The 18,062-nt window shown below is 39.6% G+C and overlaps 1 protein-coding gene across 2 annotated transcripts in view; it reads right to left on the bottom strand.

Annotated features, from left to right (window-relative positions):
* The window catches only part of CDT1 (chromatin licensing and DNA replication factor 1), a 210,292-nt gene extending 200,718 nt beyond the window's left edge, over window positions 1-9,574 (bottom strand). The window contains exon 1 of one of the 2 annotated variants that reach the window (XM_044081703.1): window positions 8,984-9,574. In XM_044081703.1, the coding sequence (XP_043937638.1) occupies window positions 8,984-9,298 (315 nt within the window). In that variant the 5' untranslated portion in view covers window positions 9,299-9,574. The remainder of the gene's footprint in view (window positions 1-8,983) is intronic. The other variant, XM_044081702.1, reaches the window with a different exon arrangement.
* Between the last annotated feature and the right edge of the window lie 8,488 nt (window positions 9,575-18,062).

Genomic DNA, 18,062 nt, shown 5'->3' on the forward strand with positions numbered 1-18,062 from the left:
CCCCTGCAGTACCTGGTTACATCAATGAAGTAAATGGCTAACAGTGTGTAGTTTTGCTGCAGCTAGGCATACTGTGGGTACAAGACAACTTACAGTACATTTACTGGTGCAGTTTTTACTAGCGTAAAAATGCCAGACTGGAAAGTTAGGAGTAGCTGGGGCAATTTGTACAGTGACAGATGAATTTTCATGGAGCTGTCCTAGATTGCCCACATTTGTTCAAACCACTGCAGGACTAGGATTTTAGCTCTCGCCTATATACTGTAAGCCATTGAATTGACTACAAAATGCATCATACTTAACATTACTGTGAACTACTTCTAGCCCTTTGGAAATGCAAGGGCATTTTGAAAACCGTAGATTTCTCCTCCTACCAATTATTCCAAAAAGGAGACAGGGAGACTGAATTTTAAAAGTATACAGTGCCTTCTTAATGAGCAAACAAACCTAGCATACAATAGTGTTACACAACACCTGGGAGCCAGTCAGATTGCCCTAGATGGCACAGACTCAGTTTTTTGCAGGCAACTGGAGCTCACTGTTGCTCTACAGCAGCAGATTAGAGAAACAATTTTAAAGTCCACCTTCAGATTACCACAATACAACTTTAATGCCATGATCCAAATAAACTAGTGAATGATCTTTTGTACCAGTTTCCAAAGGAACCTCTCTAAATTAAAAATAATTTAGATTCTTTTACTTCCATCTCAGACCTACCAAACAATGTTTTGGTCATGTCCGAAAGCATTACTCAATGTAGGATGTGCTGTTGGACCGGGGGGGGTGGGGGGTGTAGTAGTCCATAATTACCAAGGGGAGAAATTTCTCTCTCAGCTTCTATATTTTGCACAACGTACCAGAGCTGTTCCTCTACACACTTGGTCCCTTACACCTTGAGGCAGTCAGCCTTTATGCAGAAACTCTGGCACATTTGTTAAAGGGCTTGTTGCATTTTGGTATAAATTCTTAATGTTGGTTATACCTGTAAAAATTTTATTTTTTGCAGCAAGGTCCTTTCAGGACTATAATCCCCTCCACAAGTAACAAGTGATTTCTAATTCAGAATGCTGCACAACTCATTCCTAGCAATACTTCAGTTACTACTGTGTTATATTACCAGGTCTAACCCAGTTAGAGATTTTGCCCGTCTAGACTTTAAACTACAGAGTTTTTATCCAGGAAACCCTCCTATCCAATGTAACAGCTGTAACTCTTGACTCCAAGCACAAAGTTTAGAGATTTAGCGATCTTGCATACTTTCATACGAAACAATATATATGCAGTAATTTGACTGTTTTCCCCAATGAAAACCTGAATGTATCTTGTTAATTTATCACAGCATTGTTTATCTACTATGTTGCCTAGAGGGTGTTGTCACTACATGGTTAAAACTGTAAAGTGAATGCAAACTGAATACTTATGAAGTGTACTTAATGGCTGAAGTACCTACGCTATGTATATGCTATAATTGTATACACATAGCAGGTATTAGTCCCCTAAACTGCCCACATCCTGAAAGGCTTGAAACAACAAGACTCCTCTTCAAATCTACCTGGAAAATATCCCGCCCTGTCCCTCAGAACTGAAAAGACCCAAAAAGGTTACCACCATAACTGTACTGGGTCTATAGCACTCCTGAAAAGCCTCTGCAAAAGCCCCACGTAGTACTACTAATAATAATTTGGCTAACTTAAAACTACCCCAAAAGAAACTCCTTGCCCTATTACTACCTTTGCTACCCATTAAAACCATAAAAACTAGCTGAAAAATCAGTTTAAAATGCTTATTCTGCGTTCTGAACTACTGGGCCACAATACGATAGGTCTTGTAATAAAACAAAAACTAGTTAAAAGCTAAAAATTAAAGAAATCGAAGGATAAAAACAGCTGGGTAACAGTACTTTAAAATCTCTATTTACATACCACACAGACTAACAACCTCATGATCTGGTTAATCCCCACTTGGGCTCGCTCTGCACCCCACCCACCCCTAGTGCTGCAAAATTTATATTACAGCCACACGCCCACTCACTGAACCAAGCAGTAACAACCGAATCATTAAAGAAAACTACCCCATCCAACCTATTTCACTTGCCTTATAATCTGAACAGCACACAATAGCTATACTATAGCACTGCTGCCCGTTCCACCCAAATTATGTTACTCTTCCTAATATCTCTGATGCTTATTTCACATACTGTGTATGAACATCAGAACTATCATGGCTTCCCCTTACCCAAGAGGTCAAAACACACTGATAGTACCACATAAGTTAGAACACTTAAAAACCCTTTATAACCAACTCCTCTCATCAAACACCATCTTCCCATTAGAAGATATTGCAATCCCAGAATCAGAAGATGCTATATCCTAATCAAACTTTTTTTTTAAATCTGACAAATCACATTGGAACCTCACAATAGACATCCACCCAAACCCTGGCCCATTCTTGGGCAAAGGCTCTAACACTAGTACTACCTCTACCTATAAACTTTAAACAAACCTAACTCGCTCTAGTCAGCCACCTAAACATTAAGAACTTAAGATTCAACACCTTCATGCCCTCCTGGATCATCTTTCCCCAGATATTCTTGGTCTGGAAATCTGGCTCAAACCAACTTCAGACGAGGATATACCACCAGGTTATAATATATTTAGGTTTGACCGTAGCACTAGGAAGGGAGGTGGGGGTAGCCGTTCTTTACAAAACCAGACTAGAGATGACCAATGAAGCCCCACAATTCACATGTGTTGATAAGGCCGAAATTATCCTTACTAAACTGCATAATAAAAACAACTTTATAAATATTGGCTGTATCTATATCCCCCCAGTAATAAATATTCTAGAAGATATACTATGCTGGCTGTCAAGCAACTACCCCCAAGAAACCATTGTTCTTGGCAACTAACAGACTGGAACACTTTAACCTCAGAACCCCCTATTCACCATGTAAATCTACATGGATTCACACAGGTAATATCCACCGCCACTAGGATAAGTAAACCAAACAAGAAAGAAAGTACCTTAGACTGGATACTCAAGTCATCCCCATATGTACACATCTGGGACCCTCCCTGCCTGATTATATAGGTGAGAAAGTGATCACATCAGGCAAAAAGGCAGACATCCCAAACCTACCAACTTATAAAACAGAAAGAAAAACTTCATCCCCACTAACTTCCAAAATGATCTCAAACGATGTAATTGGGCAGTCCTAAAACATCTACCACTTGGCTGTAAATTACTTCAATAGTAAATTCCTAGCCATCCTTTATTCCCATGCACCAGCACAATCAATTAGATTGAAATCAATAACTGCCCCATGGCAGTCAGCAGAAACCAAACAAATCTTACTTAGAAATAAGGCTTGGGCCACTTGGAGAGCCACTAAAGCCCTCAGATTAAATTAAATAGACAGCTGAGGAATGATGCAAAAAAATTCTGTTTACAGACAAAAAAAATTACTGCCACCTACAACAAAAACAAACCTCAAAAGTTTTGGGCAGGCATAAATTAACCTCCAACCAGGGCGATCATCCCTACCCCCTCAAGTAACAACCAAAAACCTCCAGCAGAAGTAGCAAATACAGTCAGTTTCTTCAAACAATCCAGCAACTAGCCAGTTTCCCCCCAGTTGCTCAAGTTCAATTAACATGCTGCCCAGTTCTCATCTCGCCTTCAACTATGTCATCCCAAATACAAAGTGTATTCAAAACGCTGACGACTAATATGCTCGGCCAACTCCCCAACACAGCTTCAGTCTTTATCCCAAGCTGTTTTTAATACAGTTGTAAAGTGGCTCCTTAACAGTCTATTAAATCCTAAAAACTAAGCTGCTGCTGTTCCCTACTTGCAAGTCTACCATACCAAGCTCCACCATATTAAAAAAATCGAATAGACCATAATTACCTCAGATCTCTCTACCAAGCTCCTAGGTGTAATAGTTGACAATAACCTTAAGTTTGACTTGCACGTTAACCATACTATTAAAGCAGTAAATAAAAACCTTGTCTCACTATACAAGATTAAACCCTTCCTAACCCCCCCTAGCTAGGACCGTCATTGCCCATACACATCTACTCTCCTTTATGCCTCTCCCTTATTCACAAACTTTAGTAAGGCTGACCTGAACAAACTCTCGAGCTGCTATAATCACATTGCTACATTTGCTACTGGGTCAGCCTATAGAACATACCACTGTCAACCTCAATCAACTAGGGTGGCTGGAATTACCCAACCTACTACAGATCAACCAACTAGTAGTCGCCTTTAAGACCCACGATCAGCCTGAAAACACACCAGTATTTAGAAACCTACCTACCAGAACCTCAAAACCCTTCGATCATCCAACAAAATGTTAGTTTTGAACTAGCACTTCAGCCAGGGATTCTCAGTTTGTTAACTCTGTTGGTAAAATATGGAACTTGCTTACAGCCGATCTAATCTCTCACTAGCTCAGTTTAAGTCTTATACAATACTTAAAACACGATGGCTAGGTCCCTGCTCTACTTCAGACCAACTCCTTTCCCCTCAAACTGTGCCTATTGAGGACACAGTTATAATATCCTAGTAGCATGGTATTTATATACATGGGGGCGTCCGCGGTGGTGCAGCAGTTAGTGTTGCCACCTCACAGCAAGAAGTTCTCCAGTTAGATTCTCGGCTGGGGTGCCTTCTGTGCAGAGTCTGCATGTCCTCCCTGTGGTCACGTGGGTTTCCTCAGGTTTCCTCCCACATCCCAAAGACATGCAGTAGGTGGACTGGACACTCTAAACTGGCCTTCGGTGCAAGTGCGCCCCTTCTGTGGAAGGTTGGGCACCGGGCTGGCAACTCGACACTGTAAAACTCTACTGCCAATCATGAGCGGACAGATGACCCACTGTGGCGACCCCTAACTGGGAAAAGCCGAAAGATGCATTAAAATACACGACTTGAGTGAGGTGTTTTACCTTTTGAATGCAATTCTGTACAGAATCTGTAAAATACTGACGTGCTGACCGAGTGATGTGTTTTATCACTTTACTGAATGTAAAACTGTAAGGAATCTGTAAAATGTTGTAATCTGAAAGTCTTGTACTTATGACTGGAGCTGTAAATACGCAAGTACACAACTCAAGTAGATATTCAAAGTTTCAAAAAGCTGGCTTTCTGCTGGGGGGGGGGGGGTCTCTTCTTGCCCTGATGGCAGATTGTCTACCAAGGGGAGTGGGGATGGTATGGTTAAGAATGAAACCATAGATTTACTTTATGGCAGGATCATGAAATAACTTAATTTGTTGGGGGAAGAAATCACCCATTGCATACATCCAGGAGCTTGGGGAATATGTTTAAGTGGACAGTTATGCAGAAGATTAAGAATTCCAATCCCCTCCCATAAGACAATTTAAATGAAGTGCACTCTTGCCCTAGCCTGCAAATTGTTTTTTCCCCAGGGAGGATTCATAGTATTCTAGCAGAGGTTTTTGGAGAAAAAGTTCTCAAATAAGACTGAAGGAGCCTTTCTGCAGAAACAGTTTAGCCTGGGAAAATTTTAAAACTTACGACAAGTGATTCAGGAGATAATGGCATTTTAGAAAAACCAGGACCTCTTCATGTTACTTCTCAGCTAAAAAGGATTATGGGATTCCACAAGCTTAAGCTCTCATTTAAACGCTACTATTTAGATCAAAACAATGATTATCCTCGCCAATAATCCTCTGAAGAATGAGATAGAGTAGTCTCCTCTGCCACTATTTGCCCTATGCACCGACCCCAGACTGCTAAAGTATGCAGCCATCTAGGTCTCAGAGCAGAACAGACCGCCTTACACACACCCAGGTTCACATGGTTAACAAAAAGTGCTCATCCATCTCCTCCAAAGACTTCACATTTGGCAAAATCCTGGAATTGAAAGAGATCATGTCAAAACAAGGAGAGAGGAAGCCCATCATTCTGCCTCAAGTGGTAATCAATCCAGCTGTAGTATGGCCCAAGTAACAGAGTTAAATGTCTGATGACATCTTTAACCCAGACCAAACAAAGGGCAGAACTACCACACCCTGATCCCTCCACAGGAACAGTGGCCCTGCAGACTTGAATATGGATCCCCACTTTCCTCAAAAAATACAGAGGCTTAAACAGGCAGCATCATACAAAGTAATCCTCACTACCCACAACAAATCTGGTTCACTTTGATCATACCTCATCTAATGAGGAGTCCATTGTTTCCGGATCCACTTCCACATCTCCCCCCTCACCTGTCTAGCACCTCACCTAGACTTATAGGACCTGAAATTAATTGTTTCTCCAGTTCCCATGCTGGCTAAAAACTCTTCCTTTCTGCATCTCAAAACTAATCCTCTTGCACAATATGCAAAAGCAAGTGGAAGTGTTTCTTTGCTCAAGGCATTGATCCATTCCCAGCTTCCATCCTGGCTTTATTAAACATCTGACTTGTTTGTTGAAGGTTCTAGTTACTCCTAAATCAAAAGTACAGCTAGTATCAATTCCACAATGGCACTAGCTCTCATTCTGTAGCCTGTGAATAAATGTAAAGCCTTTTGGAAAAGCACAATTCTCTTACTCCCACCAAGAGACCAGGTTACACAGTTGAATTTTTGCCTCGGAGGGACTGAAAAAAATCCATTTGAGACTGCATCCTCTACAAGCTAAAGTTCTAGCTAGGAAAACTGTCCATAGTAGTGATTATTTCTGCCAAAAATATTTGCAAATTACAAGCTTTAACCTTGATCTTCAGAGAGTATCCCTCCACACTAACCACCCTTTAACTCCCAAGCAGCTTTGGAAAATAATTTGAGCCAGACTATACATTTACCCATTTTCAGTACTTTTAATACAAGACGATAACCTGTATACTTACATATTCTTCCCTTAGGGGAGAAGCAATAGTCTAATCTATTTTGCTCCTATGCAATTAAAACAAGTCAAGCTTCATTTGGAAACCTACAAAAATGCAGATTCTGAACCTTCTTTTGGATCACAGTTATAACAGTTTAGGGAGCCCTTTTAATTACTGAAGGGGAAGGGTAATATCAAACTTTAAAAGAAGGACTGAACACAAATAATGACCAATTCAAGCAGCTTAAGAACACACATTCAGGCACTTAAGGAAGCTAAAGACTTGTTGGCAGATATAAACTCAGTGTACTTCAATATGTGAACCTCTTTCAGATTAGGGTGGGGAAAAAAAGAGGACAACTGACAAGTCTTGGGATATCTTCCTGATTGGGAGAGAACAATGAATTGGGCAGATTTTGCTAGGGCTTTCTCAGCCCAGAGGGAATATGAACACTTAAGACCACCACCTTCATGAGAGGAGCTCTACCTGCAAAAGGCAGGGACTGGTGTATACAGACTCTGAAGAGACCTCTCCAAGATGTCTACAGTGTCATATTGTTGACTATATAAATACAAACAAGATTTATGAAGGATTTTGTTTCCCTCTCCAATTTCTCCTTCCATATAATGCCTACTAAAGACCCTCCCAAAACCATCAACAGGGAGCAGGTCCAGAAAGACCTCTTAAGTAGCTGGAGATGGGACCCATCAGGAAGACTTCAGCCACAAACTACACCATCAAAACAGGTTTTGTACCCCAAGAATGGAGGACTGCAAGGATGGACCATAAACCAACACCAAAAACTAAAGACCTACTGGTTTGAATATTTCAATATGCAAAGCCATCTATCAACAACTGAAAAGTGATTTACAGTCTATTGTTGTATACTTTGCTTAAAATAAGTTATGCAGGATGCTACTGTTCAAGTGTAGCATCTGGTACAGAAGTAGGACCCATGAAGCTTTAAGTGGGACATTTTTGGTACAAACATCAGATTTTGCAGGGTGAAATATACCCACAGACAAAACTTTTTTTTATCTAAATAAAAGCTTATTCTTGTAGCATTTAATTGCTTATTCTGTTTCTTATAACATTTAGGTGTTTCAAATACAAGAGAATCTGTTTTATGCAACTTAATATAGGAAATAGTTTTGTCCTAAAATCTCAGGGCATTTGCCATTTTTTCAATTTTTTTGAAAGACGCAACTACACAAAGGACTATCCCTCGAGTAGTGGGACAGGTAATAACTCTAGGGACTTGTCACTACATATCCGAAGGGATACTGCCACTACATACCTGAAGGAATACTGTTCAACAAGTGATTAAAATGAGTAAAAAATCAAAAATGGCACGTTATTTACTGTGGCCATTACATGAGCAAAATAAGGAATGGTCCCTATTAGTTCGAACAGCTGCAAGGAACAACCATTTAAGACCAAAATAGAAATACTTATCTTAAGATATACTGGACTGATTAGGTTCATGCAATACTATTCTGCAAATGGTAGTTGGGACAGCAACTAAGTCAAACCAATCAACATTAGTACGCTTTTCACAATTAAGCCCGGAGCAAAACCTTATTTGCATCAAAATTAGTTCATAGGCTGGTACTAGGCTATTGGCCCTAAGGCCTATGCAAGCCTAGCTATAACAATTCCCTGGAAATTTCTTCCCACAATATTTACTTCTCTGGGCCCCTGTATAGTCCCCCAAATATTGAGACTGTCAAGCTAACAATAAGGAGCGACACAGCTACCCATGTTGTTCTTTCGGCTTTTCCCAGTTAGGGGTCGCTACAGCGGAACTCCAGCCCGCTGATTGGCAGTACATCTTTTACGGGTGCCTAGGTGCCAGCTTGACGCCCAACCTTCAGCTAAGGCACACCCATTCTACGCATATCTTTCGAACGCCACTCGGCCGCAGCTGCCTATACGCATGCTAATGTATATGTGCGTGTGACATAGCTGCACTGCTTTTTTTGCACCTGACATTTCATGCGCCACTACTTTCACACAGTCAGTCGCTTATAGAAAAACAGTGACACTTGAAAACAAGCAAAACTATTAAGAACCATTAACATGCATGCCCCTTCCAACTCCCACCGTATAGAAACGTTATAACCCCCAACCCCCCGAGTCACATACCAAATTCAGGGACTCCGATTTATCCACGTCGAGCAGCAGTTTCTTCCTTGCAGACCTCCCATCACCACCCTGACGCTCTTCCACGGAGGCCAGTCTGCGGCGTTTTCTGCTAGACAATTCATTGGTAGGAGTGAACAACGCCGAACTCAAGTCAAAATGCAAGGGTAACCCAGACTGAGACTTCGGTGTACTGTGAGACGGTACACTCCCCACAATCTGCTCAGATGTGGGCTCCTTCAAACGCTTAATACTATTTAGACCATTTCCGCGACGTTTATTCTGTGCAAAGAAATCAGTCACCTTCGTTTGTGCCATTGAAAATACGTAAACACACCGCTCAAACAGGCTACTGAGACGCTTCTCGCACCCAAGAATTTAGAGATAACAATGCAGCACGAATCACTCTAGAAGCCTACTAAAGAGCAATTATAACTCGCGTGCACTGTTTTACGGACTCACTTATCTCCGTACTAAACACAACAAAGCCACAAATTCAGAGCTAAACCTTCCCAAGAAAAAACAACAGCTGGAACGGAATTAACCATTAAGAGGATTACGGAAAACAATTTTCGCGGGAGCCTGTCACGTGGCCTCTATTTGTACGCCCACATAGGGGTTAAAGAGCCGACTATTGGGTATGCGTGAAATAGTGTCAAAACGTGAGCTAAAGGTCGTAATTTCAGACAACCTTACGCTATAAATTACAGGTCTGTTAGCTGGGATTGTGTTTTAATGTGCGTGTTTTCTATAACGAAAATAGTAAAACAGTGTTTTGTTTTAAGCGTGTCTTATCATAAAGAAGTTGTTTATTTTGAGTTGGAATAAGTTCATGTTTCATGCAGATGCAGGCCTAGAGAGGGTTTGTTAAACATTTAGTGTTGGAAAAATTAGGAGTACAAAACATTGGACACATTGCGTTCAGGCAACAAGTTACTGCGGTTACATTTTTGTTATTGCAATAATACATAATCAGATCAACTGACCAGAAAGTACACGGTTAAGTTTATGGTAGACGTAATAATGCAACAGTAGCTCTACTGAGAAAAAGTGAGAGAAATAATATGGGCTTTGTATTAGAACACTACCCCAGCAGCATTTCTTCGTAAATTAGGCGTGTCAGAAGTGATTCACATGGCAAGGGGGTGAGTGACATGGCAAGTTACAAATAAAAATAAAACAGAATTTATTTTACCAAAATCACTTTCTGTACAGTATAGTAATCGCTTGCAGGGCCCACCCATTGCTACTTAAATATACCAACTCCGGCGACATAGCACAACTTTGAGGAAAATGGTAAACTACGCTTAGAGGCAGTGGTCTTATGTTTATTCGTATTTTTTTTTTTTTTTTATTTTCTTATCTTAGTCTTATGTTTAGTCACACGTTCAGAAGCAATAAACATCGTGCGCAGGGTATTGGGCGGGGCTTGGGCGGTCCTTACTACTGCGCATCTGGTGGGATAGTGTTGTAATACAACGCTGAGATAGGTTATATCTTGCTCATGAGTACATAACAACACAACAAAGCAAATATAAAACGGCTTTTATATTATTAACCCCCACCCCTGTTTCCCTCAGGAATGGGCGCGGCCAGAGTGATAGACCAGCCTACTGGCTGGATGTAGTATGCAAATGACGTATGATTGACGTGCCATGCAGATTTGCCTGTGACATCTTGAATATTCATGGACGAATCGTAGTTTATCCTCTTCCTCAATGTAATATGATCTCAAAGTTGGTATATTTAAGTAGCAGGGATGGGTGGGGGTGCAGGGAGGCTTGGCCCTAGAAAAGCAAAGGGGAAAAAGTAATATTTCTGCAGTCGTGTGTGTATTTATGCATAGATATGCATGTAATAAAAATGCAGTTGTACATTTCGGTCCCCTTTAAAATGAAGCGGACAAACTTAATGGTTTACCCATGTTACATGCACACAAAAATGCAGGCAGAGGCATACCTGTCAAGTGTACCTCATTATGAGGAACGTACTTCATTTGGGGTCTTAAAAAGTTCATGTTCCTCAAAGTTCCATATTGAAAGAGTCTGTCACATATTCAGTGTTAGGAATTTATTTAAGTGAAATCCATGATAAATAGAAATTAATCATATTAATTCATTAAAGGATCTTCTTTAGGGTTACCACCTGTCCCACTTTGCGAGGGACAGTCCCTCTTTGGGCAGTTGTGTCCTGACATGTAATTGTAAACATGGCAAATGTCCTGAGATTTTAGAACAAAATTATTTCTTATATTTTATGTGATAGTTGCATTAAACAGTTATTCTGTATCTGAAATACCTGAATATTATGAGAAACAGAATAAGCAACTAAAATGCTACAAGAATACGCTTTTCTGTAGGCAAAACAGTTACGTTTTGTCCTTTGTACTGGCCGTGGGTATGTGTTGGCCTGTAAAATCTGATGTCTGTACCAAACATGTCCCACTTTGGCCATTTGAAAAGGTGGCAACCCTAATCTTCTTTATAAGTAAAACCAGCATATTTTAACCATCCTATAACCTTCCTAGTTGAAGTTGTTAGCAAACCCTTAGTATGTGTTCCAAATGGTGCCCATTTGTTCCACATTATGAAGGCGAGTGTTCCAGAATAAAAAGAATATCTTGGTATATAATGAATAAAATGCCTCGACAGAAATATGCTGTCTTTGCTTTACAATGTGGGTTCATGAAAAAGTAGCCAAAAACATAATACGGCTTTGTGCACAGTGTGGAGCTTAAACGCGACAGGCTTTTTTTCTGCTGTAGCCTTTAAAGTTAAGCTACAACTCGACTATAAACAGTAAGGAGCGACAAGTACATATATGCATGCTAATGTGTGTGTTTATGTGCGCGTTACATAGCTACACCGTTTTTTGCACCTGACATTTCATGCGCCAGTCTTTTTCTTTCGGCTTTTAGGAGTTAGGAGTCGCCACAGCGGATCACCTATCTGCTCATGATTGGCAGTGGAGTTTTACGGTGTCGAGTTGCCAGCCCAGCGCCCAACCTTCCCCAGAAGGCACGCACACACTCACACCTAGGCCCAATTTAGAGTGTCCAGTCTATCTACAGCATGTCAGTATTGACTATAAAACGTAAGTAACAATAACTGTATACAGTCTAACCTATAAAATCTTTCAATTGTGAAAAATAAGAAAGTGCTTCTCGGTCTGATTTCTGCTATCATTTTTAAAGGCAAGTGCTGATGCATACCTCTCGTGTACCTTATTAGGAGGAACGTTCCTCATTTGGGGTATTAAAAAGTTTATGCTCCTCAAAGTTCCACATTGAAAGAGTCTGTCACACACTCAGTGTTGGGCATTTTTGTAATTGATATCCATGGTAAATATAACTAAATCATATTAACCATTAAAAAGCTTTTCTGCAAGTTAAAAATACATTTTAACCATTCTATGAGCTTCTTACTTGAAGTTGTTAGTAAGCTGTTGGAAGGTGTTTCACAGTTTGCCTATTTGTTGCACATTATGAGAGGCAGTGTTCCTCATTTTGGATATGGAAGGTTGAGAGCTATAGTGCTGAGATTTTTATTGTGTGGAGGTTGTGAGGTATGCCTCCACACAGGGAAGGTCAGGATAATTGAACCACTTTGGCTAAACACAGTGACACTGCCTTAGGTGGCCCCAAACTAAGTTATGACAGGGTCATTATGTGTCCTAGAGATATGACACTACAATAAAGTAAACGGCATTTTCCTACTGGGAGTCCTGCTCTGGTAGTAGTTCCAAGTCTTGTTAGTGGAGCAGACAAAATTTTCTATCGTACATTGCGCTAGTGGCCAGTCTAGTATTAGTAACTCCATCTTCACATCTTTTATATGGCTCAGTGTGTTAGCTCCTTATGCTCCCATAGTGGTCATCTGCTCTTGCTCAGGGAGTTTTCAAAGCATAATTGGTCCGGTTAACTATCTGGGTTTATGTACCACTCGAGTTACGTCTCAGAAGATAATAAGATTAGGCTTAATTTGAATGCTGATAGAGAGGTATTGTGTTTTCTTTTGCTTTTCTTACTGATGTTGGGTTTGGGATAATTGCAGAAAAGTCTGTCTCAGACAGTATGAAAACAAACACTAGTAAGCATAAACTAATAAACAAAAAAAATAAGTAATACTAAAAACAAATACTGTGATTTGAGGTAATATTTGATCACAAAGACTTGCGACATAGTGTTACCAATACAACAGTATGACACAGAAATGCTTGCTGTAATCAGAGATAGAAGCAAAATAATCATATGGACGTAAAATATGAGGTATGTGTGTGCACTGAGTGGTTGTTGATAGAGGAGGAGAGAAAATGATTCACTTGGTTGAATGTGTAAAAACAGTAAAAGAAACATTTTCATTCATAAAGGTATCAGGGAGGTATTACAAGTTCAATGTCACATACAAAATAAGGGGCAAGCAGAAATGTAAAGCTAGAAAATGGCTGGATTGGACTGGGGACTTTTCGGTAAAAGTGTATTGGAGAAAGCTGAACAGACTGTATCGTATCCCTACAATTAAATATGTTTTCCATAAGTCATTCTGATTCCCTCACACCTGACAAAGCATGATTTTTAGTGACTGCTTTAAATTATCCCTACATGCAGTCCTTCCTGTTGTCGTGATCTGTGATATGGCTGGAAAAGTTCAGCATGTATTAGTCTACTTACCCAGTTTAATAAGTAATTAATTACATAAAAATAAAGTTACAAAATAGTTATAAGTGGAGTAGTGTATGAGCAATGCCATTTCTCAAGAGAAACCAGAAATTATTACTGTTATAATTGTTGAGTATTCTAAGGAAGTTCAACAGTTTTAAGTGGTTTTATAGGTTCATAGTTTGTTACTAGGCTAACAACCAATAGGGCCCTTACAAGCCTAGTTGCTCAACCCAAACCATTTGGGTCCCAAGTATTATACGGGGGGGGGGCATGTCAGTAGGCAAATAGCTAAGGATTTGCATGTGGGGTAGTTAGAACAATACTTTTTTATTGATGGTCTCTGTCCAAAATGGACATGGAGGCCAGACCAGGGTAAATTTACAATTTTCCATCCAGTTGTCAAGGTTTTGTTTGAATAGGGTCAGGAATGAACTCTGTTTAACACGTTGACTGTAACAAGGTATGAAAATTAACAGGGCAAGGAACTCTAACCATTGAGAGCAAGTGTAAGTGATGATTGGAGGAAGGCCATGAAGGAAGAAATGGGTTATTTGAGATGAGCATGGATAACAGAGGTTAGACATTTTTTATTTTCTTTTGCCCCCCAGTCTTCCCACAACCATTAAGCACAGCTTCACTAGCTGCTTTTGCAGTACTTCTTAACATCCAAGGACACTTGGCATGAGAGAGGAGAGCTGGAACTGTAATGAGTGAGAATATTTTAATAGATTTAATGTATGAAAATAAGCCTGCTTTTTAGTAGCATAGTCTGCTTGGTGCTGTCTGCAGCACCTCCCAAAGAAGTTGGATTGTGTAGAGTTCTTAACTTACATTTATTTATGTATTTTATTTATTTAAAGTTTCTTAGACCACTGATCCACCTAGACCATTTTCATGCTCAACGTAGTGGGAATACAATAAAAAGAACAATAACCTTTAATCAAATATCAGTGCAACACTGATAATGTAAGACTAGGCAAACAGAGAGGTAGAAGTCAGGATAATATGTAATATAAATGAGCAAGCTCATAAGTAGATATGATACAAGAATTCAGTCATTAAGAAGAGTATGTTTGCACTGTCCTAACATAAAGTTACTATGGACTTCCAAGATGGCTGCACATTGAGTAACAGCTTAATTCTAGCTCTCTCAGTGTGAAAAAAGAAACTTAGTAGAGAAAGCCAGTGGGCCTATACTTCTGGGTAAATTCCAGTAAATGGCTAGTAAGTGCACTGTCTGGATACCAGGAAAAAAGAAACGCAGAGGAACTGAAGGACAATCACCTACAAAAGGTGAGGAAAAAACACTGACTGGGAAAACTACTGCAGATGTTCAGCAAAATCAATGTAAGCTTTAGACATGCCTTCCAGTGATCTAGAAGAATGTATAAGACAACTGCATACATACCTGATTAAAATAAATGAAATACTGATTGATTATATCAACTCAAACAACAAAAACAATGAGAAAAAATGGAAGAAGCTTTAAACAGATATTCAGATGAGGAGATAAAACTGCAAAACCTAGAGGTCAAATGAAGAAATGGCTGCCTGAATATGAGACTGCACAAGAAGAGATGTTTCAAAAAATAATAACATTAGAGGACAGAGTACATAAGGAAAACCTGAGATTTTCTGCAGTACCAGAGAAGCTGGAAGGAACAGACTATATTAATTTTATGAAAGCACAAATAAGCAACTGGACTAGTACTCCACAAAAGGAATTGCTAATTGAAAGGGCACATCATATGTATGCTCCAAACCTGGCTATGAGAAACCAATCTACATCTTTAATAGTAAAGATGCAATTTTACCAGCAGAAGGAGTTGATTCTGACAAAACTGTGGCAGAAGGACAGAGTACTAAAAGTGGGATACAGCAGAGTGTTTGTTGAGAATGACTACTCATTGTACACCAGAAGTAGATTTATTCCATTATTCAGGGAATGGCGAGAAGCAGGCATGAGATTCTAACTGCTATGCCTAGCTATTTTCAAACTATTTTCCCTGGAGGGACAAAATCATTTTTTGATGAAGTACATGCTAAAGAGGAAATACAAAAACTTGTCCAACAGAAAGTGAACTATGAAACAAAAAGAGATTCTGCTTCTTGTTCTTCTGGTAATAAAGAATGCAGAGAGACTGTGCCACTGAAACCTTTCCAATGTTTCAATGGAAAATGCTTGACAGAAGGAAAACAAACACAAGCGTCAACTAGAAGAGTCGAGAGTATGGTGAAAATAAAGCATAGACAGGACTTGGGAAAAGAGATGAACAAGAAAAAAAACAGTAACTTGGAAATTGACAAATGTGGGATTACAAAGCAATAATTATATTTGTGAAAGAAATGTAGGCACTGCAATGTTAAAAAAAGAAAGAAAAATCTAGTTAAAGTAGCATGAAAAAAGGAAAAAAGTATGCCTTTTCTCATTCTTGCACAGGGGAGTGGCTGGATTAAGGCCCTTAGCTTGATATAGTAACATATTTAAAGAGAAAGCAAGTAAATGAAAAAGAATAGTGAATATTATAAGGCTTTTTTTCTAGTAAATAGATGTATGCTTAGCAATTTTGTATCTGGTTCTCATGTCTGTAGGAGACAATCTGATAACAAGAAATGACTAGGAGATAATGTCCTGTGAAAGCATTCAAGTGTTTTCCCAGCTGAGAGAACTATGAAAACTAGGGAATCACTACTAAATCCCGAATGTGCAAAATACCAACGCCCGAAGTCACGAGACAAAAGTACCGAAAGATCATAATACCTAAACTGCTAAATTCTGAAGCACACAATCACGAAAGCCCAAAATATCGAATTAAAGTAGTGTGACAACAGCAACAATGAGACAGTCAAGTGAAACACCTCAAACTGTAAATAAAGACCAGAAACCACATGATTAGCACATAGAATGCTAATGTACACTGTTCCATGAATGTAAATACCATCACAATTCCGTTATAGTACTTCGTAACACTCACTGTAAACAATAACCAGAAGCAAACAAAGTGAACCCCATGTAAACTTAAACTTCACCCAGTGTATCCTGGTATGACATAGTAGACTCCTCACATCTTTAATAAACGAGCAATAGCTCTGACCAATTCCATACTCGTATAACTGTTTTGATTATCCCGTACACGCTGAAACTGGCTATGGCGCTGAAGCACGTTTCTGCGTTTAGGAGAAGAAGGCCTGCTACCAAACGTTCTCGTAATCCATCCATACGATTCTGTTTTTTCGCCAAAGCACTCATTAAAACAGACCAGTTGCCTTACTGCCGTCAGACATTTCAGTCGGCGATGCCACGCTTACACTGAGTTCTGCGTACGTGGCAGAAATAACCTATTTAGTTCATACACATTCCAAAATGTAATAGGAAACAGAGGCGGAAAACGTGTTACAGCAGTAGATCATGTAGCAAACTTTCTAAGTTTCCCAAACACGTACCAATCTGAAAAATATCTCAGAATATCTATGCCCACTGCTGGGAATTTCTCCATTAAGGCATTAAACTTTGGTATGACGTCTGATTCCGTAAGGAATGCTAGCCCAACTAAACATTTCACCGCCAATTGAAAACCATGGTTGGAATTATAAAGTGAGCCCAGTCCAAGCTGCTGCACTTTCCTCCAAACATTGCATCCAAAATGGAACAAGCAGCCCTTCGACTTAATGTTTGCAAAGTTTAGCCTAATGTTTTTTAAAGCAGCTACTTCAAAGTCACAAAGGATGAAATGTAGTGTTAATGGGAACTCATGCACTGATAATAAATATAGTACACAATGCCACATCATGTTGTATGCCCTTAGGGACTTTTTAGACATCAAACAATACAATAACAGCGCACACTTGCTATACCCGGCATACTTCACTATGCCATGAATGCTATATAGTTGTCGGCAGAGCACACCTTTGCAGAAATACGTGCCATCCATCAACAAGATAGTAGCTACACTTAAATCATGGAGATTATTGATAGTGCTAAAGACTACTACAAGAGGGTAGATCTACCATGCGCTTTTCAATGAACATACCACTGTGAAAGGGGAACATAGCCATATCAAGACCTTTTAATGTTAAATCAGGGATGTGTGTTTCATTACTAGTTTTACTCCTAACCCTTCTAATCTGTTGCAATAGCGCTTTTTTATTGGGTAGACTTGGCACACATTGCAAGGACGTTGATGCCATAGCATCTTCCACTAGCATGCAAGGTGCATCTCTAGAGAGAGACGCTTTCTCTTTTAGTGTACTGCACACTTTATATTTTTCAACTTCAAAAGGATCTCCAGCATGGTTGTGGGGCATACTGTTTAAGAGTTGCTCACCTTCGGATAATGATAATGTTACTGTTCTTCCCTTGCAGCTTCCACTCCATTTATATTTGCAGCACCAGTATCATCGGGGATAAGATTTCCTTTCCAG

The sequence above is a fragment of the Protopterus annectens genome, chromosome 8.part1 (assembly GCF_019279795.1).
Source record: "Protopterus annectens isolate FY-2018-M chromosome 8.part1, PAN1.0, whole genome shotgun sequence".
In the NCBI taxonomy this organism is placed as follows: domain Eukaryota; kingdom Metazoa; phylum Chordata; order Ceratodontiformes; family Protopteridae; genus Protopterus; species Protopterus annectens.